The following is a 24,598-nucleotide window of genomic DNA, read 5'->3' as shown; positions in this document are numbered from 1 at the left end:
CAGTGAAGCATGGTAGAGGTTCCCTGCAAGTTTGGGGCTGCAATTCTGCAAACAGGAGTTGGAGATTTGGTCAGGATCAATGGTGTTCTAAATGCTGAGAAATACAGGCAGATACTTATCCATCATGCCATACCATAAGGGAGGCATGTGACTGGCCCCAAACATGCACCAATGTCATTAAGAACCATCTTCAGCGTAAATAACAAGGAGTCCTGAAAGTGATGGTTTGGCCCCCACAGAGCCCTGATTCTCAACACTGAGTCTGTCTGAGATTACATGGAGACAGAATGATTCGAGACAGCCTACATCCACAGAAGATCTGTGGTTAGGTCTCCAAGATGTTTGGAACAACCTACCTGCCAAGTTCCTTCATAAACTGTGTACAAGTGTACCTAGGAGAATTGATGCCGTTTTGAAAACAAAGGGCGGTCACACCAAATATTTGATTATGATTAAAAATCTTGCCTGTTTGCCAATAATTTTGGTCTGCATTAAAGCTCCACTTTAAGCGAAGTAATTTCTCTACAAGGGAGATGAGGTCCATCACCTTAGGACACTACCAAAATACGGAGGACTCACGGAGTGGGGCAACATTATAGGAAAGATGCCCTGTCGTCAAAAGTTTTGCTACTGTCCCACTACCTGAAGGTAATGGGCCTATAACTTGGGGTCTATGAATACTATGCCTGTGTCCTTTATGATTAAGATAAGAGGGTGCACCTTTCTCAGTGTTTCCATACAGTATTCCATACACCTGGATATATCAGACAGCCTACCTTGAGATCTACTTTTGTCATATATGAGATCACGAACTTCATTGTCATCAACAATATCCTTCCAAAACTGAAACGAAAAATAAAAAGTACTTTAAAACTGAAGTTTAGCCAAACAAATCTCTATACTTCCATAGTGAGAGCAGCCATGCTGGAAAATATGCGAAGAAGGTGAATGCAGTAAGTGCCTGTCACACAAATATGTTGCTAACAATGTTAGATTATATAAAATTCCATGCAAAGAGATTTTATCTAAAAGCAACTATCTGACCTTCTCTCACAATTGCTGCATGTATGGGCAATAGCTGATTAAAAAGACAAGTATTTCTTTGATCCAAGAACAGTAGACAGCCCAGCAGATGAAATGATCCTTTCACTGCGCAGCTTTTATACAGCATAAAATGTACAGAAGATTGGAAATCTGTTTCGCAAAGCAGGCCAAAAGGACTTGTTAAAAGTAGGCAGGAATATACTGCTGAGTCTGTATACTGCTCCAATATGGTATGAAAGGTAGCTGGATAATTTGAGGGGAAAAAAAAAAAAAAAAAACTTTTTTTTTTTTTTTACACACAAAATCTGATGAGTAAGAACCTCATTGTGTTAGTAAGATCTTCAGCAAGAAGTATGAGTCTTCAAGTGTATATTACCCTATAAATCATAGTCTCCATCATTTCTTCGATATGAAGTAACTGGTTGGTCCTGCAAGTCACATTTTCTCTTTCTAAACCAGCCTCTCAACCAGGGTGCTGTTGAGAAAGGCATACTGTTGCCCTGATTGAGCTCCCACTTGCTTCTCTGCCTCCACAAGTGTCTATCTGTAAGTCGACAGAGTGGGAGCTCTACCATGCAGCAATGTGTAAATAAGCATTTCACCTGGTAGTGCAGGTGCCAAATGTGAATTTAAAATTGAAAGTCAACTAAGCGGAGAAAGCATCTGGAGGCCAGGTACAAAAAAAATAAAAATCTGTTTTTGAAAAGGCTGTGTGTATGTATGTGTATATTATGTGAGCTTATGTACGTGAATGTTTACGTGTGTGTGTGTGTATGTACGACTTAACATTACTTGTAATTGTGACCCCTACACTCCGTATGATCAGAACTACTTTTCTTAAGTAGCGGGACTTCTTTTTAAGGGCTCTCTTTCACATTAGCGGCAAGGTCCACCACTTCTCTGAAAAGCGATCCATGCTTAGATCGCTTTTAAGAGGCATTCAACAGGTGTGAAGGAGGTGATATGGGGCCTCCTTCATGCCTGTTTTAATCCACTAAATGCCAGCACCATCTTGCCACAACCACATGCATGTGACGTGGTATTAATTCTTGCCATGACCATGAAACAAAGCATCCCATCATGTACCCATGTGTACAACCCTAACCTCATGTATGAATGAGCCCTTAGACTGGGGTGCCTCAGAGAACGAAAGAACGAAAGAAAAGAAAAAGAAAGAAAGAAAAAAGAAAGAAAAAGAAAGAAAGAAAAAAGAAAGAAAGAAAAAAGAAAGAAAAAGAAAGAAAGAAAAAGAAAGAAAGCTGTTCTAAACTGACCACACAAAGCACATAAGCTGATCCGTGTTAGCGTATTCCGTTTTCATCTTTTATCTGGCCATTCAGAGGTGCAAGACACAGTACAGAAACACAGCATGCCTGTACTGGGTAGTTTGTTCAGCCACCATGCTCTCAGACCAATCAGTCTGTCATTTCTTTTCTTTGCAGAATTCTGACTTGCTACTCTGCTATTGTATAAACCTCTTTGTGAACTCCTCTGGAAAGGTGTAATTTCTTTATTTTGTGCATTAGAGCCTGACTCAACCTGATGCCTTATCTGTGTACGATCCACCTCGTGACCTTCTCAATTCATAGGGCAGGATTGGCCATCGGCTTATTGCAATTTATACATACACATAACCAATAACCCCATGGGATCATGGTCTGCAGTTCAGGCTTTGAACTGAGCTTCACACTGATCTGCTGTGCTTTGCCAACAGCACAGATTTGAGACAGCCTACATCCACATATGGGGTTTTCATATGGGTTAGCTGCACTTTTCCATAGACTTATTACATCACACAATTGTGGTGCATTTCCTGAAAGCGCACCAATAGAAGTCTATGGGAAAGCATAACAAACACACATGAAAACTGCAGGTACACTGCGGCCAAAGCTCAGCGGGGTAGTGTGAAAGCGCCCTTAAAAAGTAAAATTAGGATGTGTGCTATTATATTTAACAGTTCTATTTTTTTTTATAATTTTTATAGCATGTTTATATTTCAAGAATAAATACATTACCTGTACAAAATCCCTGTCTGTTTTTTCCTTCCATTCATCACCAAAAACCGCAGAAAAAGATCCCAGAGCTGTTAATTGCCAAAATTAAGACCATAAAAGAATGAAGTATAACAAATTAAATCCACAAAACATTAAAACTTAGGCATATTAAATATTAAAGTTAGTCTTTCTGGGGTGAGCACAGAACAAAGATCTTAAGCATATTTCAGCAAGTGATCCTTATTCAAATATAACAAGGAGAGGCAATAAAAATACTAAACACATTTTTATGAAATTATATGAACTAAGCAACCTTTTTTAGGCTTCGTGCATATGGGGAAGTTACATGTGGAAATTCAAAAAACAAAAGTATCCGAAGAGGGCTGCTGAAAGCTACATCAAAAAGTAGCTGGGAGCAAAAGGCGAAATACTGCAGAACTTGAGAGGGAGTTGGGGGACACTGCTGCTCTCAAGTATCCCAATTTACAGATCTCTAACGGTCCACATGTTTTTAGCGGAAAAACAGCTGGAAGGTAAATTGCGGTAGATTCATAAAACTCTAATATCTATGGAGATGAAAGCTGGCAGGTACTGCAGCGCTGAAAAAACTAGAGCCAGAAGAGCAACTGCAAATGCTCTTCTCTGTTTTTGGAACATGTAACATTGGAAAGGCAGAACCACAGTTATTTGTAGTTGACTTGAAAATGCTTACAGAAGGGGAGAAAAAGTTATCTACACAGCAGTAATGCTAAAAGCTTCTTTCAGCTTCTCAGTAGAAGCTGAAAGGAGACCTTAATTGAAATTGACCCTAGTTCCTTTTTATTTTTCAATAAAAGAATAACTGGGAATGCCTGAAATACCCGTTTGCTAGAATGAGCTGCCTCTAACAGAGACGTACCAGAAGCAGGTGCCTGTCTTACAAATGAGGAGTTCACTATGAGATTTCCAGAGCCACTAGTTGCATGATGCTCTACAGTAGGGGTAGGCAACTTGGGGCCCTCTAGCTGTTGTGAAACTACATCTCCCATGAAGCATTGCAAGGATGGCAGTTACAATTACTCCCAGAGGCATGTTGGGACTTTTAGTTCTTCAACAGCTGGAGGGACCCAGATTGCCTACCCCTTCTCTACAGGATCAACCACTACAGCAAACATGTAGGTATCCGTACTTTAACATTTATATATTTTTAATGGAATAAAGAAAAGCAATAGATTTTAGTTCAACTTAAGCAAAAGTTGTTATTCTTGCCAAACACTTTAATTCTACCCCTATCCAGAGCGCCAGCGTAGACAGGAGGCGTTACTATATTCCCAAAAGACTATTACAGTGCACTTTAATTACCTCCAAGTGCATGGAAGAACTCATTAACCACTTAATTTCAAATGCATAAACTTTTCCTTCACAGATTGGAGCTTACTAACATATTCCTGTGCTTCACTATAAAGCATGAAAAAGGGGCAACTGTTACTCACCAGGTACCATTCCAGCTAATCATTTCAGGCAGCTTGCTGGCAGATGCACCTTGACCTCCATAAAGGGCCACCAGGAGGCAGCGTTAAGTGGGCTTTAATGCCTGGGAGGCAGAGTGGCTACTGTATGCGACTGCTTTGATTGGCTCTCAGAGCGGTCACATGCTCGTCAGCCCGTCGGCTCTCAATCAAAGGCCTTGGCCGACAACTGTCAGTGACATCACGGTCAGTGGGCTGGGAGTGCACAGTGACCACGCTTTCAGCACACAATCTCATACCGCTGTGGACACATACAGTATGTGCAACAGTTGGGTGTCAAAGCCCACCATTCTTGCCACTGCATATATGTGCTATGCGGTCAAGAGGTTAAAAGGAAGCCAAAATAAAATCCAGTAATCCAAAACAGGCACTTATACTCACTGTCATCAAATACACCAGCATTTGCAAGCAACAATGTGATAATTTTGGGGTCCTTTTCAAGCTGCATTACATGTTTGCTTTCATTAGACAGAAGTGTGCAAACATTAATTGCAAAGTCCACTTCATTAGGGAGTCCAGATAAAAGTGAAAGCACCAGTTTGTTGTAATCATTTGGTGTGTTGAAGTCCATGGTAAGCCCATAACTTTGTCGTAAATAATCTGTAATGAAGAAAATGATTTCATGATGGGTTAAAAAAAAAAAAAAGTAATGCAACTCTAAAAACAATAATAGTTGTCATACAAGCAGGAGAACATTAGAATGTAGCTTTCGCTTTCTCTATGTCCTGATGACCACTGCCATAGGAACTAAGAGAGGGAAAATTCCAAATTTTAGAGCGGTCACCAAAAAAGGAAGAGAGGAGAGATATTCCAATAGGAAATATTTCTAATTTGCCATCATAATAGCAGTGAAATGGATCACTAATCACAAAGTGAGTTTTTTGCAAACCACCATGAAGATTTATATATGCCAACTCTAAAACAAATTATGAGCATACTGCTCCTATGAGATCAAATTTTTACCTGGTACAATATGCTGCTGGTAGTTGTAGGTACATGGTATTGCACCAATGGGGAGCTGCGGTTTTGGATTTCCAGGTTGGACCTCATCATCATCTTCTCCAAAGTGATGAACCTTCTCATATTTTTCCAAATACCTATAACAAAAGAACATTAAAATATTAAAAATATGCCACTCAATCTTTGTTAATAAGCGCATTATAAAAAAAAAAAAAAAAAAGTTAAAGTTACCTATAATGACTTTTTTAAATATATTCTGTACTAGTAGTTACTGTTTTCAAATGTACATTTAAATGCTGTCCTCCATTTTCAAAAACAATCCCTACTTTTTTTCCTTAAATCAGAACGATTCTTTATTGAAAACAATAGATCATACAATCCAATAATACAATTTCAGAGAGTTCACTCCTGCCAAGTAACAGGTATCACATACGGTATATTTCAGGCACACTTTTGTACACAGCATATACCATACATATGGAAAATTAAAGAAAATAAACCTGGAATCAGACTCAAATTTCCATAAGATCAATACAGTATGAGATACACAAGAAATACAGGGGTAACCCCCTTCCCTGCTCCTCTAAACAAGTCATTATCAAATGAATATTATATCCATTACCAGATCCACTGGAGCCAGGCCTGGAGTAGCCAGCCAGCCTCCTCATAGTTTCTCATATTTATGTGGGTTACCCCTATGATGATGATATATTAATTCCTCATATAGTAGCATCGTACCCATAAGTTCAAGCCACGTCTGTGGTGTAGGGGGAATTCAGCAAGGTCCATTGGAGTAATAATAGCCTATGGCCTGAGACACTGCTTCTTTAATGTACACATCTGGCATTACTTCCTATAGGATACCCAATATATACAATCTTTAGGTTCTGTAGGCAGACTTATCTAAAACGCATTATTAACTGTGGTTATAATATTTTTCAAATAGTGATGCAACTTCGGACACCGCTAAGTAAGTCACATCACCCCTTTCTCTGCCACATCGAGCACATATAGGATCTCGGTACAGGCCCATATTATTTTGTTTAGGTGGAGTATGATGTACTCTCAGTGTAACATAGTTGAGACAGTTGGGTAACATTCAAGAAACACAAGCATACGGATTGCAATGCCTCCTCCTATTGTTCTCTAGGAATATCACCCACATCTCTCTCCCATTTCTCAAACACCAAGTTAGGGAATTTATCCAAAAACTCCTCAAACAACATGGCATACCATGTCGAGCCTTTCATAGAACTAGACTGTTGCATTAAGTTAAAAACAGGCATTGGAGATAGAGTCTCCCTGGATTGTTGGGCTTTAACCGCGTTCTGCCGTAGATAGTAAAAGAATTGCATTGTAAGTACAGTGGAAGACCATATCTTGCCTGTACAGTAAAACCTTGGATTGCGAGCATAATTCGTTCCGGAAACATGCTTGTAATCCAAAGCACTTGTATATCAAAGCAAATTTCCCCATAAGAAATAATGGAAACTCAGATGATTCATTCCACAACCTTTTATTCATAAGTCCTTCAGTTTATAGTCCATATAAAAAGATTATAGCAATGTGATAGGTTGTGTAACCATAAAACGTCCATCCACAAATGGAAGCCTCCAGAAGGGGATTAGAAGCAAAATTCAACAGGATCTACAGTACAGAGTATAAAAGAGACATGCCTCTAAGTGTAGCAATATGGTTACATTTAACCACTTCAGCCCTGGAAGATTTCGCTGCAGAATGACCGGGCCATTTTTTGCAATTCGGCACTGCGTCGCTTTAACAATTACGCAGTCGTGCAACGTTGCGCTAGAGACAAAAAAAAGAGCAACAATTTTGAAAAAAAAAATATTTTGTTCCTTTTGCTGTAATAAATATCCATTTCTTTTTTTAAAAAAAGCAATTTTTTCTCAGTTTAGGCCGAAATGTATTCTTCTATATATTTTTGGTAAAAAAAAAAAAAATAATAATAAAATCGCAATAAGCGTATATTGATTGGTTTGCGCAAAAGTTACAGCATTTTTATTATTTTTTTTTTTTTTTACTAGTAATGGCGGCGATCTGTGATTTTTATCATGACTGCGACATTATGGCGCACACATCGGACAATTTTGACACATTTTTGGGACCATTGGCATTTATACAGCGATCAGTGCTATAAAAATGCATTACTGTAAAAATGTCACTGGCAGTGAAGGGGTTAACACTAGCGGGCGATCAAGGGGTTAACTGTGTTCCCTGGGAGGTGATTCTAACTGAAGGGGGAGTGGACTGACTAGAGGAAGTGACAGATCGTGGTCCCTAGCTAATAGGAACACACAATCTGTCATTCCTCTCAGAACAACACAGATGTGTGTTTACACACATACTTCCGTGTTCTGTCCATCGCGATCGCTCGTGGCCGGCAGTCATCGGGACCGTCCGCCACGAGCATTGGCACCCCCGCTGTGCAGCCGGCACGTGCGCGCCTGCTATCCCAATCCCGTGAGCCGACGTATAGCTACGACGGTTTGCAGGATCGTGACTACCTGCTGCAGTATATTGATGGCGGCTGATTGGCAAGCAGTTAAAGTCAACATTTAGCAACTCACATGGTGGATGATTAAAAGAGTCACATCTAAGTTTGCAGACATCCGGGGTAAAGCTGTCCACACAGACCATCCTCCACGCCGCCGGTTCTCACAGCTGTCAGTCTGCAATCATGATCGGGAGGACTACCCTGCAGTAGAGCGATCTGAAAGTGAGGCTTAAAGCGCTCGTGGAGCACAGCATGGAAGGGATGATGGTCTATGTGGACAGCTTTTCCCTCGGATGCCTGCATTCTTAGATGTGCCCGTTTTAATCATCAACCATGTGAGTTGCTAAATGTTGTACCTTCATTAAATGTAACAATATTGCTACAATTAGAGGCGCCACTCTTCTCTTTTATACTTAGTTGTGACATGACACTACTTGTATATCAAGGCAAAATTTATTTAAAAATGTTGCTCGTCTTGCAAAACGCTCTCAAACCAAGTTACTCTCAAACCAAGGTTTTACTGTAATTGGGAAAATGGGAGTAGAGTCCAGCCATTAAAAATATGTCTAAGATGTGTGACTCCAAACTCTCACCATTTCGCGGCATACTGCATCTTTGCTAGCTCTGAAGAAGTTAAATTGTTCAAGATAGGGCTGTATTTAGTAAACCCCATAACTTTTTGCAACGATTTCACCTTTTACCCATATCTTGTTTAAGAGTCTGAGTGTTGGGTATTACTTGCTAACCATGCATGCACAGTCTGTCACCTAACCACACGCTAGTTTGCTCTCTCATTTATTCGCAGAATGCTGAACTCTTCCACTGCTGTAGAAAGTGCAGACTGCACATGTGGGTTTAGGAAAGTTGAGTTCTCATAGCCAGATGCGTGTTTGTGAGGTGCTGGGGCCACGATTCCAACAGTTGGTCTCTCCTACCATCTAAGGCAGGACGGAGGGGGGAGCCCATGGTACAAACCGTTCTGAAATTAAAGGGGTTGTAAAGGTACATTTTTTAAAAATAAATATATCTATACTTACACTACTCTGTGCAATGGAATCGCACAGAGCGGCCAGGAACCTCTTTTCGGGTCCCCTGCTGGTGCTCCTGGCCCCTCCTGGGACCAGTGCCCCCATGGGAAGCGGTACTCATGCATGCTCACACCCGAGTCCCTCTGCTGCGTCCACTGACACAGACAGCGGGACTCAGCCCCGCACCCTGCTCCCTCGTCACTGGCTTTGATTGACAGCACTGGGAGCCAATGGCTCCCGGTGCCCCAGCAAAGCCAACAAGACCCGGAAGTGAGGGTAGAAAAGATCTGAAAACTTTCACAGGGGCTGGATTAAATGAGGTCTCAGGTAATTAAAGGGGGGGGGGGGGGGTGTGAGGGGGGTGATGCTGGCACCTAAAGATTTTTTTTTTTTACCTTTATGCAAGGAATGCATTAAAGCAGAGTTCCACCCAAGAGTGAACTTCCGCTTTAAGCACTCCTCGCCCCCTTACATGCCACATTTGGCATGTCATTTTTTGGGGGGTGGGGAGTAGGTACCTAGTTTTGACAAGCAACCAGCTCCCACTTCCGCTCTGCCACCTAGGCAACTCCTCTCTCCCCGAAAACTCTTGGGACACGTCACAGGCCCCAGACGATTGCCTGCCCACTGAGAAGGCGCAACTCACGCATGCGCAGTCCCCACCAGGCTGTGAAGCCGCAAGCTGTCACAGCTGGGTGCCCACGCTTGCAATGACTGCGTCGAGGAGAGGGAGAGGAGCGAGGCTTCAGCAGGCAGCCGCATCGTTGGACCGTGGGATTGTTTATTAAAAGTCAGCAGCTACACTTTTTGCAGCTGCTGACTTTTAATAAACTTAACGAGTGGAACTCCGCTTTAAGGTAAAAAAAGGTTTAGACTTTACAACCACTTTAAGGCTCATTTAATGTATGTCCAAACCATTCCAACTGAGGGGTGGGCAACACAGCAAAAAAAAAAACAAAAAAAAAAAAAAGGGAAGCTTCACAGGCTCACGTAAATAAAAGGTTAACAGAATGGTTTCAATACAGCTCACAGAGCTACCTAAAAAAAAAATAGCCAGAGCTGGAAATTTAACATCCACCTGATAAAACAAACACATGAACAATAAACTACATGGCAGAAACAGATACCTGATGCTGAAAACCTCATTAAACACCAACAGATCTAATGGAGTCTGCTTTGGCAGGAATCTTCTCAAACTTGTGGGGAACCCTCACTGCCAGTTCACACGGGGCAACATGACTTGCAGGCCGACTCACCGAGGCGACCTGCACACGACTTCAGCGGCGACTTGCAAAACGACTTCTGTATAGAAGTCAATGCAAGTCTCCTGAAGTCGCCCCCAAAAATAGTACAGGAACCTTTTTCTAAGTCGGAGCGACTTGCGTCGCTCCTATTAGAGTGGTTCCGTAGTACAGAATGGGACACGACTTGTCAGGCGGCTAGGTCGCCTGACAAGTCGCCCCTGTGTGAACCAGGGCTTAGGAATCACAAAATTAATGTCAGTTTGTCTAAAGAAAAAGGAAGCCTTGGACCTCAAAACAACTTTATCTGTATAGCGCAAGAAAGGGCTCCTTGCTGGATAAGACCGCCTACTTAGAAACTCACATCACAGTGGTGATGGACTCGAGAAAGGCAACCTTTTACGGGAGATTAGACGGGGAATATCCCAGAAAGGTTCAAAGGGTAGATTCTGGAGTACCAACCGGCCTGATATCCCACGGGGTCTCAGAAGCTGGGTGGTAAATCTGCCTCTTCTGGAAGGGCCCACAGAGGGTCCATCAGGAATCTTGCAAGGTCCAAGTACCACGTCTGCCTGGGCCAGTTGGGTGTGATGAGAATCACTAGAACACCAACAGATGTGCCCCCACTCTGACAAGTGAGAGGACCCCTCTTCAAGAAGAGGACTTGCTTACAGTCCTGGAAGATTTCAAGGTCAACGATTTATGGTGGAACCAAGTCCTGGGGTTTAGCTTTGGGGTTGGAGGCCCAGAAGAAATGAGAAATACTTCTTAGCCTCTGACATAAAAGGCTTTACCTGACTGAAGCTTAGCCTTTCTGCTGAGGTATAAGGGTACCCCTGGTGACACCTTTGACAAAGTTATCTAGGGATTCGCCAAAGAGATGTCTTATGGAGTATGCCCTTTAAAGGGGGACAATTGTTGCACTGATATTCAACAGATCAACATTTGAGCCGTGGGTCCTCCAAATGTGCAACAAAAGGAGACTTATTCAGGATAGCAGGAGAATATCCACCAACATAGTGGAGCGAGCATGGGTTCCAGTTGTTGGGAGGATAGAGGGGGATCTGTGTTGATAGCCCCAGGATCCTGAGACATCCTTGAACTCAGACAGTCAAGGTCTGACTGACAGATATGGCAGCAATTAGGTTGTAGTACTGGGCCTGTAAAGGTGAATAAGCTCCTGTATGGGCCTCTAGCCACTTATCTACAGATCTTTACAAACTGGAGTGTCCTTTACAGGGACATTCAAAGTCTTGTTGAGATGTGGGACGGTGGAATCCATGAAATTGCTGAGCAAAGATCTTTTCAGCATTAGGCCAGTCACTATACAAAACTGGTAGTTAAAGTACATAAACAGGAAAGGTTTTAACAGGCTCAGAGCTTTTAGGAGAACCCAGGCTAGTAACCTTAGGTGTGGCCAATACAGGTTGTTCCAGGTCAAGGTATGTGTGCACTGCATGATTAAGGACTCAAATACAGATAAGTTACATTCCTCTCCATCTTCAGCTAACTGTGCAGAAGGAATCGTAGCTAGAGGCAAATCAGAGATGGATTCTGGAGGAGAGGGCATGACTGCAGGCTTGTGGCCCCTGTGTTTTGAGTCGGCAAACATGACTTTTCCCAATATAAAAAGACATAAAACCCCTGAAGTGGTTAAAGAAGGGTGTTGTGGCTTAGGCAGGGGATAATGATCCGGGCACTTGGGTGTCATTGTCTTTTAGAAAGTGCAGAGCAGAAAATCCCTGTACCTGTAGGGCACTCTGCAGCGAACATGTTGCCCCAAAGGTGCTTAGGAGAGTGCCTAACGCAGTCCAATGCCCAAGGTCACATTTGCTTTCTCTTTACGGTGGAGTCTTGCTATAGCCTCCAAGACTATACTAATTCGCTGATCCAGAAAGCTGCAAAATGCGCTCAGTGGCACTGCAGCTCTTGAAGAATCTTGCTAGTAACCCGCCGAGTGCCTCCACAGCAAGCAGCTTGCTATGGGGGCACCTGAGCCACAGCAACTTGTAACCATTCAGACACGGAGCCCCAGCCCGGCCCCATCTCTCTGATTGGCTAGCTTACTTTGACAGCAGCAGGAGCCAGTGGCTCCACTGCTGTGTCTCAGACAATCAGGAGGGAGAGTCTCGGACGGCCGAGACACTCGTGGACATCGCTGGACAGAGATGGGGCTCAAGTATTAGGGGGGCTGCAGCACACAGAAGGATTTTTATTAGAATGCATTAAGAAAAAAAAACTTCTGACTTTACAACCCCTTTAATGTAACGTTAAAAAATACATTTTTCTCAACTTTGTGTATTTTCTTTGTTATGCGACACTGAAAAAAAAAAAAATACAAAAAACTAATTGGCTACTGTTTGGCTGACCATTTTCCAACTCGCTCCTTTGATTTTTCTTTTTAAAAGGATGTCAGGCAGGAGGGTGCCAATAGAACCACCAACAAAGCAAATACACTTAAAGAGAGCAAAAAGAGAAGCAACCGGATATGTACATACTTTACACAAACACAAGTCAAAATGGCCTTTTTATTTAAAAAAAAAAAAAAGTGAATAAACGAATATTTTTTATTTAAGAAAAAAAGTACACGAGCTTCCATTTGAGCCACAAGCTTCAAGTATTTTTTTTAGGCCTAATAGACTTCAATGGGAGTACCTAAAAAAACTATTTTTTTTCTCCTGGTAACTAGCTTTCTATTGGCAAAAAAAAAAAAAAAAAAAAAAAAACCACTCAAGCCTTAGGTGCCCGCAAAAAGGCCTGTACAAAAGCCCAAAAAAAGAAAAAAAAAAAAAAGGCCTGTAAAACAACCAAAGATGCTCAGCTCAAGTGCGATTGCAGCCTTAAAGGGGTTGCAAACCCTCACGGTTTTTGACCTCAATGCATTTTATGCATTGAGGTCAAAAACCTCTTGTAGTGCACCAGCCCCCCCCTTTTACTTACCTGAGCCTGATCATTCCTGCGCCGGGGAGGAGCACACCTGTTCCAGCTGGTGTCTCGGGTCCTGACTGGATAGATAGCAGCGCAGCCATTGGCTCCCCCTGCTGTCAATCAAATCAAATGATGCCGGAGCAGAGTCCTGCTGCCTGTGTCAATGGACGCAGCAGGACACAGGAGCGCCCTCACGAGTGCCCCGAGGGAGGAGGAGCCAGGAGCGCTGCTGAGAGACCCCAGAAGAGGAGGATCTGGGTCATCCTGTGCAAAACCATCTGCACAGAGGAGGCATGAGGCATGCATGACATTTTTTTTTCTAAAAAAAAAAACAAACAAAAAAAAAACAAACAAACAATGTTTACATATCCTTTAAAGGATCACTAAAGATTTTTTTTTTTTTTTTTTTTAAATAACAAACATGTTATACTTACCTCCACTGTGCAGCTCATTTTGCAGAGTGGCCCCGAACCTGATTTTCTGGGGTCCCTCGGTGGCTGTCTTGGCTCCATCCCCGCAAGGACTCAACACTTTCATGCGAGCTCCCTCGCATGGTGTTGAGTGCTTGCGGGCGCGCTCCTGTGATACAACCGGCGGCCGTAGCCGCTCACTGTATCACTCAGCCCCACCCCCGGGTCATTGGATGTGATTGACAGCAGCGCGAGCCAATGGCTGCGCTGCTTTCAATCCATCCACTGTAACCAATCAACAGCCAAGCTGAGCAGCGAAGAGGATGTCGGGGGCGAGCGCGGGACTTTCGAGGGGTCAGGTAAGTAAAACTGGGGGGCTGGGGGGGGGGCCGGTATTGTCAGATGTTTTTTCACCTTAATGCATACAATGCATTAAGGGAAAAAAAAAAAAAAAAAAAAACTTACCTTTACAACCCCTTTAAACACAAAATACAGTATCTCTCGGCTAAAAGCAGCAACAAACCCCTACTGAAATCAGTACTAAATTTAAAGTATTGTAGGAAAGTAGAACTTGCCTTGATTTATAGAATAGCAGATTATGTAGAGAAAAAGAAACACAATGTTCATAACCAATGTATTTGTAACCAATTGAGTGTTTAAGCCGGGGGGGGGAGGCAACCTTTTGACCAGTTTGCAGAAAAATGTTTTCAAAGAAATTTAGCGTTCCGATTTTATAACAAAAAAAAAGTCAACTTCACACTCTCAATCATGAAAAGGATTTTTTTTATAAAATAAATGCTGTAAACTACTTTAGTAGTGAGAAATTAATATCCTGCACTTACGCCTCAGATCAATCCCAATTCATACACCTTCACACCTCAGATCAATGTCCCCCCTGCACATCTGTCCACCCACCCCCCTGTAATACCCTCCTGCACATCTGCCCCACCACTGTAACCCCCTCCTGCACATCTGCCCCACCACTGTAACCCCCTCCTGCACATCTGCCCCACCACTGTAACCCCCTCCTGCACATCTGCCCCACCACTGTAACCACCTGTACATCTGCCCCACCATTGTAACCTCCTGCTCATTCTGCCCCATCACTGTACTACCCTGCACATCTGCCCCACCTCTGTACCCCCCCTGCTCATCTGCCCCACCACTGTACCATCCTGCTGTTCTGTTCCACCACTGAGGCACCCTGCTCATCTGCCCTACCAATGTTCCCCCTTTCTCATCTCATTGTACCTCCCTGCACATCTGCTCCACCGCCGTACCCCCATGCTCTTCTGTCTCACCGCTGAACCTTCTTCTCATCTGTCCACACACTGAACTTATCTGCTCATCTGCCCCACCCCACCACTGTAACCCCCTTTCTCATCTGCCCCACCACTGTACCTCCTACACATTTGTCCCAACTCTGTTCCCCCTGCTCTTCAGCCCCACCACTGTAACCCCCTGCTCATGTGTTCCACCAATGTACCTCCTTTCTCCTCCAAACACTAACCCCCCCCCCCGCTCATCTGTCTCACCACTGTCACCCGATTGTGGTTTTCTTAATCACAGTGAAATCCCTTCTTTCTGAGATTGGTAGTGGCAACCAAGCGAGTCATCTTCCTCCAGTTGGTGGACGGGGCTAGCAGGACTATGATTGGCTTTAGCAGTGACAAATGACAGTCCTCCTCCTCCTGGAAACACGGACCGCCCCCCCCCCCCCCCCCCCCCCCTACCAGAACTGCACCCAATCTCTTCCCCATCACAAAACCTGACAATCGCAGCTACAGTAAAGTTAGAGAACCAAACCATCTTTTACAATGCGTGGGGGCGCAGTGCCTCCCCCTCAGTGCAGGTGCAGCGTGGGGAATTCTGAGATTGGAATGCATTAGTGTCACTGACACTTTCCTGCGCTGCTCTGATGGGCAGGGAGTCAAGTTCCAGCAAAAAAGGCTTTGCGTGTCGCTTGCGGCACCCATGCCGGGGGTTGCCTACCCCTGGTTTAAGCCATGCCTAATAAAGCGATTCTCAGATCATCTCTTGTTTTGCTTACTAATAAAGGAGGGTGGAGCTCCTCAACATTTGTGATCAAGTAGGTATCTTCAATAAAGATTTTTTTTGGGCTGCAAACATTAATTGGCACTACGCTCAGGGGTGAACACATAACTGAAAAGCAAAGGATTTTGAATGTTGAGAATTTTGGAGTTTCAAGATACACTCAGGTGTGAATGGGACCTTATAAAAATTATAGAAATGTAATCAATTGTATGAATAGCCATCACAGTGTTTTTGAATCTGTATGTGCTAGAGTGTTTAAAAGGCAAATACAATCTTTAAATGTACAGTAGGCTGTGGTAAGATTGATGGGTGCACATGGCTGATAAAACCATGAATACTGTCTTTTGTAAAATCTTAGATCTGGACACTTGGAACTTATCACTCAGAAATGTAATGTATAGTACCCGTTTGCTTAGCCGACTGCCAGCAAGCAACACAACTTTGATCATTTGTGAGATATGAAACAGCTGAGCAGAAGCTCAAAGCAGGAGGAGGAGTGGACCAGTGTAGGCATTTAGGTAGTTATTACAGCAGTTAAATAGGAGGCGTGCCATCGGCGATCCGGAGAAAGAATCCACCGCCGGCGGAATTTAGCCAGAGATTTCTGAGGGACAGATGGCAAATACTGCAAACAATGAGATTTTGGCACCTGCCAACAGGTAGTTTGGCCTACTCTCCTTGAGCAAACTGTTCCAGTTGCCTCAAGTTTGAAGGGTGCCTTCTCCAAACTGCAAGTTTCAGCTTTTTCTATAGATGTTCGATAGGATACAAATCAGGATTAATAGAACCTCACCTCTGAATAGCCAATGCTTTGTTCTCATACATTATCCTGTTGCTGCAACGGAGACACAGATTTCTAACATTGGGCAGTACGTTTTACTTCAGAATTCCTTTCTAGTCATGAGATTTCAGCTGTGCCCTGCACAGATTCAAGGCACCCCAGGGGACAGATGCTGAAACGTAGCCCAAAAACTTAACAGAGCCTCTAATCCAAGCTTTAAAGTAGGTATGGTGTTTTTTCTTTGAAAGCTTAATTTTATTTGTGCCTGTGAACACAGAGCGGACGTGAGTTGCCAAAAATCTCCAGTTTTGTCTCATTTGTCCATAGGACATTTTCTCAAACATTGTGACTTGTCAATATGCATTTAAGCAACCAGTCTGATTTTATTTTTCTTTCAATGGCACAATGGCTTTCAATGGCACAGTCCCTGCTGGGTCTTTTGCCTTGGAGCCCACTGCTGTTAAAAAAGCAATGGTTGGTGTGATCAGATCAATGATGTAACTTGACCTTGGAGTTGAGCTTAAAACTCTTAGGGCGTTTCCTTTGTCTACCATTCGCAACATCCTTCTGTTCAACCCGGGGTCAATTTTCCTCTTGCAGCCATACAGGGAGGTTGGCTACACTCCCACGGACCTTAAAGTGGTTGTTAACACACCACTTATTAAATACTCCCATCTGCTCTGTACCATTATAATAATTGTCCCCGAGCCTGTGTTCTGTAAAAACATCTGCCCGATTGTACCTATATGAGCTCAGCTCCGGCGCTCGGCTGACTGTCGCCTCCCTCTTCTCTCTCCAGCTCACGGCTGCAATGGGCGGGGTCGAGCCCTCCCACTGACATCAGCCGGGGAGGAAGGGGAGAGTGGAGAAAGAGCCGACAAACAGATGAGCGCCGGAGCGGAGCTCATATAGGTACAATCGGGCAGATTTTTTACTGAACACAGGTACAGGGACAATTATTATAATGGTACAGAGCGGATGGGAGTATTTAATAAGTGGTGGGTTAACAACCACTTTAAAAAGTCCGTGGGAGTGTAGCCAACCTCCCTGCACATGGCTGCAAGAGGAAAAAAATCTTTATGTGCAACTTTAAAAAAATGATGGAAACAGAAAAGTGCAAGTTCCATCCTATGAAAGTGTTTACAGACAGCATGATGCATGATCAAGGGAAATACTAGGCCACTATGGACTCTTACATAACATTAGTAAAATTTTCCTATGCTATCACTGACTAAAAGGCCTCTTTGTTCAGCTGAATAGGTCATTTCTAACCCCTACACAATTGTCTTATAAAATCATTTGCACATTTAAAAAGTGACAGTAAACAATATCCTTATTTTTCAAAAATAATCCTTGTAATATCCTCTGAGGTCTGGTCTCCCCCCACCCCCTTAATACTTTTGATGGTTTGCAATGAACAGGGAAGGTTAGTTATGGTCATGTGCATTTCTACGCACAGTGCACACTACAGATCCTATAGTCCCTAGTCTATCTCATAAATGAGCAAGGCTGTTGGTTCCCAATTTTTTTTTTTATAAAAGATTTGAAGGAGGCTGAGAGCAATAGAACATACTTTTTAAAGCTAAAAATGCATGCTTAAATAGATTTCTTTTTAAAACCAGAGTTTAGCGACAAGTGACACATCTATACTCCGCATCTCCCTACAGTAGAAATTCCCGCAAGAGTTTGATGTGAAAGGAGAGAGGAGGCTTTGCTAAAAAGGTATCAATTCTAGCAAGTTGAGGCATTAAATTGCAAGTCAATTAAAAAACTGTTTATGGGGAAAAAGAAAAAAAAAAGCATTTAAAATACTTAATTTTTCTGTGCTTCGACAGTTTAAGTTTGTGACAGGGTCTCTCTAATAAACCCATTAGGTTTTCTGGAATATATTGACACTGGAGAAGAATAAACTCACTGAAAAATCAAAATGTTTCAGGTGTCAAAAAAAAAAAAAAAGGAAAAGATGAATAATTGACACCAGAGGCTACACCTGTTCTAGGGACAACAATCAGAGATTTAGGGCCGGTTCACACCACAAAAACACACTCCAGATCCGTTCGACGCGTTTCTGCATGCACGGTTTTAACACGCTTTTGATGATCTCCGGTGTGTTTTTGGATTCATTCCACGTGCTTTTTTTCCTGTTTCTCCCCCCAACTATACTAGGGTCCAGTGTGTTTTACTGCGTTCCAGTACAGTCCAGTGCAGGAAAAATGCAGCATGTTAAACTTTTTGTAACTGAAAAGCCCTGGAACTGACTGCACTGGTGTGAACTATGCCATTGGAAACCATATAACCCGCTTTCCATGCGTTCTTGATGCAGAACAAAAACACACTGGACTGCATGTGGTGTGAACAGTCAATTCTGAGGAGATTTGCTGATGTGTATGTGATGACCAGACAGTAGGGAAATTTTCCCCAAAGGACACAAACAGTAATAAAAATCTGACAGATTTTATAAATGTCACCTTATGATTTAGGGTGCATTTTCACAACTGGGTTACAGCCTGCACTAAAGTGCCATTGCTAAAGCCAGTTTGCTAGTTTTAACTGTACTTTTAGACAGTGTAGTCTCACTGGATGCTTAGACATTTTTGATTTTAATAGATCTTTCCGGGTACTAAACATTTGTAACGGGCTAACTTTTGCCGTTCACATTAAAAAGCAAGAAGCAAATCCAATGCAATGCTGTTATACTGTGTATTAAAGAGGAGCTCCAGGCTCGTTCAGAAAAAAATTTAAAGGGGTTGTAAAGGTAAAAATTTTTTCACCTTAATGCATTCTATGCATTAAGGTGAAAAAACTTGACAGTACCGCCGCCCCCAGGCCCCCCGTTTTACTTACCTGACGCCTCGAATCTTCGCTGCTCGTCCTCGTCAGCTTCATTGCAGCTCAGCCTGGTCGCTGATTGGCTGCAGTGGATGGATTGAAAGCAGCGCAGCCTTTGGCTCGCGCTGCTGTCAATCACATCCGATGACGCGGCGCGCCGGGGGGCGGGGCCGAGTGATACAGCGAGCGGCTATAGCCGTCGGCTGTATCACGGGAGCGCAGCCGCAAGCACTCACCACCATGCGAGGGAGCTTGCATTAAGGTGGTAAATGCTTGCGGGGAGGAGCTGAAACAGCCGCCGAGGGACCCCAGAAGACCAGGTTCGGGGCCACTCTGTGCAGAACGAGCTGCACAGTGAAGGTAAGTATAACATGTTTGTTATTTTTTTTTAAAAAAAAAATTACCTTTACAACCCCTTTAAAGTCAGCAGCTACAAATATTATAGCTGCAGACTTTTCTTTTTCAATCATTTTTTTTATTAAGGTTATAAACAGGTTCAAAAAAAAAAAAAAAAAAACCCAAAATACATTATAGAAAAGGACTAGTACATAATAACATTAGTGACATACATGAGTGGTCGCTAAAGAGCAGGTATAACGCCATTTTGGGCTATGTCTACTTTTCTTAACCACTTGCTGATCGCCCGCCGTCCTTTGACGTCGGCACTTTTAAGAGGAATATCGTTGTTATGGCAGCAGCTAGCTGCCATAACCCTGGTATCCACTTCTTCAGCGGGCTGTCGGCTTTCAGATAAAAGTGGTCTCTGCGGCAGATTCGCCGTGAGGTCACTTTTAACGGTGGCGGGAGAGGGCCCCCCCTCCCGCCGCACTCCGGTGCCATCAAAACGTCACTTCCGCTCATAGCTCTTAAAAAGGGACTTTTTTTTTTTTTTTTTTTGCAATTTAGTGCAAATATGAGATCTGAGGTCTTTTTGACCCCAGATCTCATATTTAAGAGGTCCTGTCATGCTTTTTTTCTATTACAAGGGATGTTTACATTTAATGAATTAAAAAACACACAATTTTTTTGTAAAATGTGAAAGATGTTACGCTCGTGGAACAGGTTACCTGTTTAGAGCTACAGAGGAGGTCTAGCACAAGAATTATTGCTCTCGCTCTAACAATCTCGGTGATGCTTGGTGATACTCGGTGGTGCAAATACTGTTTACATATGCATTTGCTTCTGAGCGCAAGCAGGGAGGGATGGGACGCTTTAATTCTTTTTAAAACATTTTTTACTTTCTGCTATAAAACCAATTAAAAAAAAAAAAATCTTTATAAGTTTAGGCCAATATGTATTGTGCTACATATTTTTGGTTAAAAAAAATCCCAATAAGCGTATATGGATTAGTTTGTGCAAACTTTAGTACAATATATATATATATATATATATATATATAAAAAATTTTTATACTAATAGCGGCAATCAGTGACTTATAACGGGATTGCGATACTGCGGCAGACAGACACTGACACTTTGTGGGAACCAGTGACACGAATACAGTGATGAGTGCTAAAAATATGCACTGTCACTGCACTAATGACACTGCCTGGGAAAGGGTTAAACATCTAGCGCTCAAAGGTTTAGAATGTGCGTGTAACCAAATGTTTGTGGTATGTGGTGCTTTTACTAAGTGATGTCCCTTTGCAGGGAAACAAAATCCAGCACATCCCAGCTGACAGGACAGAGCTCTGTATTGTTTACATAGGCAGAGCTCTGTCCTGGCTTTCTCCTCGCCAATCAGTGGGTGGTAGGGGTCATCTATTGGCCGGCACCCACTGATCAGCTTATGTGGTGACTAATCACAGCACAAGCGGCACGCCCCCCTACCCGGAAGTACCGGATCACGTACTAGATACGTGATCCAGCACAGGAAAGCCACTTTGCCGCCATATAAAAACGATATGTGGTCGGCAAGTGGTTATGTAAATATTCATAAATGATACACAGAAACCTGATTCTTAGAATACAAACATTCTTCACTTTCAGCTTAATATAAGAAAAAAGGAGACCAGTTGGTACTTTATATGAGGCGGTGACCTGGTAAGGTCAATTGCCTCCATCCCTATCTATATGTCAAAAAAAAGAGGGGAAAGGGGATTGGGACTTTGAATGAAGCACGCAAGTATAAAGAATTCAGTTTATTGTATAAATTAACATACAAACGCATAATCATGAGTAAGTGTATATCCAATAGAATTATAATAACTGGTACAATTCATAAAAATGTATATCTATACATACAATGTAGATGGTTTGCCACATGATTATAAACGATTAATATCAAAAACTAAACATACTGACAGATATCAATTGAGTCATAGGGACACAGCATATAATTGCTCTATGCATTTCATGGATTGAGGGTCTCTGATCTACAGTGCCACACCTTTATTATATAGTCAACCTTGTAAGTATGGTAGAGAAGGGTTTTTTATACTTGGTTTTATTTTATTATATTTATGATTTTTCTTTTTTCCTTGGATAGGATCAGACCTTACAGCAACTCCTATTTTATTTTACTGAACTCAAGCGCATGCTCCTGAAGAGTGGATCAACCTACGAAATGCACAGAGCTATTATATGCCGTGTTCCTATGATCAATTGATATCGGTCAGCATGTATAGTTTTTGATATTAATGGTTTATAATCATGCGGAAACCCGGGACTTATTTGGAAATTAAAGATCATCAGTACAATTTATTTCTTCTTTGCAGGGTTATAAAACATTTTCAATGTAAAGAGAGCGGACTTAAACGTTCACATCACCCTGTCATCCTAATTACCATATTAATATCTCAAATATGTAGCCTACAATTAGGAAGAGTTTGTGTAACTTGATCTGTGACTAAATATGCCCAGCCAAGAATTATTAGGCCCCTTTCATCCAATCAAGTTTTTTCAAAATAAACACAGATTCAGTTTACATCAGCTTTCAGTTCAGTTCCCATACGTTTTTACATCCCCATGCCAGCGTCCTTAACAACCATGACTCATCCCTGCTGAAGTGGGGGTTCCCCACTAATAGCATAATGTAAACAAAAAACGCACATTAATAAAAAAAAACGCACACAAACACACACAGCATGGCAGACCAGGATTTAGGGACAAGCATGCATCCTTCTGAACCATGCCAGGCCACGTACCCTGCACACGGGGGAGTACCCCCCCCTGGCAAAACACCTTGCTCAATGTTGATGATGGCAAGGGCCCTTACCCCACAACCCTTGCCAGGAGGCCACCCGTATAAAAGTAGATACATCGTACCCCTACTCATTCACCAAGAAATCAGAGGGATGAAAAATTGACAAACGGAGCGCCTGTATTAAAGGGGCCTAAGGCCCCTTTCACACTGGGGCGGTGGGGGGCGTCGGCGCTACAACAGCGCTATTTTTAGCGCTGCTGTACAGTCGTTCTTGCAGCGGTTTTCGGCCGCTAGCGGTTCGGTTTTTAACCCCCGCTGGCGGGCGAAAAAAGGGTTAAATCCGCTCGTACAGCGCGGCTATAGCCGTGGTATTACCGCGGTATAGCCGCGCTGTCCCCATTGATTTCAATGGGCAGGAGCGGTTTAGGAGCGGTGAATACACCGCTCCTTCCCCGCTCCAAAGAAGCGGCTCGCAGGACTTTTTTTACCGTCCTGCGAGCGCACCGCCTCGGGCTTTCACACTGAACAGCGGAGGCTGTTTAGGGGCGGTTTTCAGGCGGTATTTTTAGCGCAATACCGCCTGAAAACCGCTCCAGTGTGAAAGGGGCCTTACAGATTATACCTGCACGCATATTGCCCATCAACACTGGCTTGCTGCGCTGCAAATATTTGACAAGGAATGGAGTAGCCATTTGAATCCAATAGTGGATTATTAGGTCTTTCCAGCACTATGCCAAGGGATTTATGGAAAGTCAAAGATTAAGTTTAAAGTGATAGTAAGTGTTCATTTTTTTTTTTTTAAAACATATCATACAGTACCTGACCGTGAGATTGTGTTTCTTCTGGTGACAAGGTACTGTGCATGTCGCGCTGGCTCACTCATCGGGAAAGGAAAACTTTTTTTTCCTTTCCCGATGAGGGACAGGCAGTGCTGACAGCTGTCTGGTATGAATTCTGAGCAGGAACGCCACGCCAAAATTTTTAATGAAAAAAAAACGGCATAGGTTCCCCCCGGGGCATACCAGGCCCTTAGGTCTGGTATAGATTGTAAGGGGGAACCCCCTACAACCGAAAAATCGGCGTGGGGGGTCCCCTCAAAATCCATACCAGACCCTTATATCCGAGCACGCAGCCCTGCGGGCCCCCCCACCCCAAAGCACCTTGCCCCCCCATGTTGATGAGGACAAGGGCCTCTTCCCGACAACCCTGGCCGTTGGTTGTGAACCCATACCAGGCCTCATCAACATGGGGGGGTTAGTACCTTGGGGGAGGGGGGGGGCCCTGCGGGCCCCCCCCCCACCCCAAAGCACATTGCCCCCCCATGTTGATGAGAACAAAGGGCCTCTTCCCGACATCCCTGGCCGTTGGTTGTCGGGGTCTGGCGGGCGGGGGGCTTTAATAAGGGGGCCCCCAGATCCTGGTACCCCTACCCATTCACCTAGGAAAAAAAAGTTAATAAAAAAAAAAACACACCACACAGGTTTTAAAAGAAACTTATTAGGCAGCTCCGGGTGGGGGGTCTCTTCTGACTTCTTCTTCCGGTGTTCCACCTCTTCTCCCGGGACCCTCCACTATCTTCTTCCAGCTCTCTTGCTAGCGGGGGGCCCGGTCTGCTGCCGCTGTCCAGTTCTTCTCCCGTATCTTCTGCCGGACTCCCCCGCTATCTCCTTCAAGCTCTATTGCTAGCGGAGGGAACCCGGTCTGCTGTGCTGTCTTGTCCCCTCTTCTCTTCTTCTGATGTTGACACGATGCTCTCTCCTGCTGGAATGGTGTGTCCGAGCTGCGGAGCCATTTATATAGGCTGTGACCCCGCCCCTTGTGAGGTCACATTCCCAGCATGCGCAGGGACTCTGAGGTCACGCCCCCTTATGACGCCAGAGTCCCTGCGCATGCTGGGACTGTGACGTCACAAGGGGGCGGGGTCACTGCCTATATAAAGGGCTCCGCAGCCTCGGACACACCATTCCAGCAGGAGAGAGCGTCGTGTCAACATCAGAAGAAGAGAAGAGGGGACAAGACAGCGCAGCAGACCGGGCCCCCCGCTAGCAAAAGAGCTGGAAGAAGATAGCGGGGGAGTCCGGCAGAAGATACGGGAGAAGAACTGGACAGCGGCAGCAGACCGGGGCCCCCGCTAGCAAGAGAGCTGGAAGAAGATAGCGG

General features: G+C 43.6%; 1 protein-coding gene across 1 annotated transcript in view; it reads right to left on the bottom strand.

The window, feature by feature from the left end:
* Positions 1-24,598, bottom strand: part of ARID2 (AT-rich interaction domain 2) — a 140,309-nt gene that overhangs the window by 73,184 nt on the left and 42,527 nt on the right. The window contains exons 4-7 of the mRNA XM_073619956.1: positions 5,510-5,643; positions 4,928-5,146; positions 3,060-3,127; positions 777-843 (exon numbers count right to left, since the gene is read on the bottom strand). Coding sequence (XP_073476057.1) covers positions 777-843; positions 3,060-3,127; positions 4,928-5,146; positions 5,510-5,643 — 488 coding nt within the window. The remainder of the gene's footprint in view (positions 1-776; positions 844-3,059; positions 3,128-4,927; positions 5,147-5,509; positions 5,644-24,598) is intronic.

This window comes from Aquarana catesbeiana, linkage group LG03, assembly GCF_042186555.1.
Source record: "Aquarana catesbeiana isolate 2022-GZ linkage group LG03, ASM4218655v1, whole genome shotgun sequence".
NCBI classification, from domain to species: domain Eukaryota; kingdom Metazoa; phylum Chordata; class Amphibia; order Anura; family Ranidae; genus Aquarana; species Aquarana catesbeiana.
The sequence above is the reverse complement of the archived record's forward strand: the minus strand, read 5'-3'. Positions and strand labels throughout refer to the sequence as shown.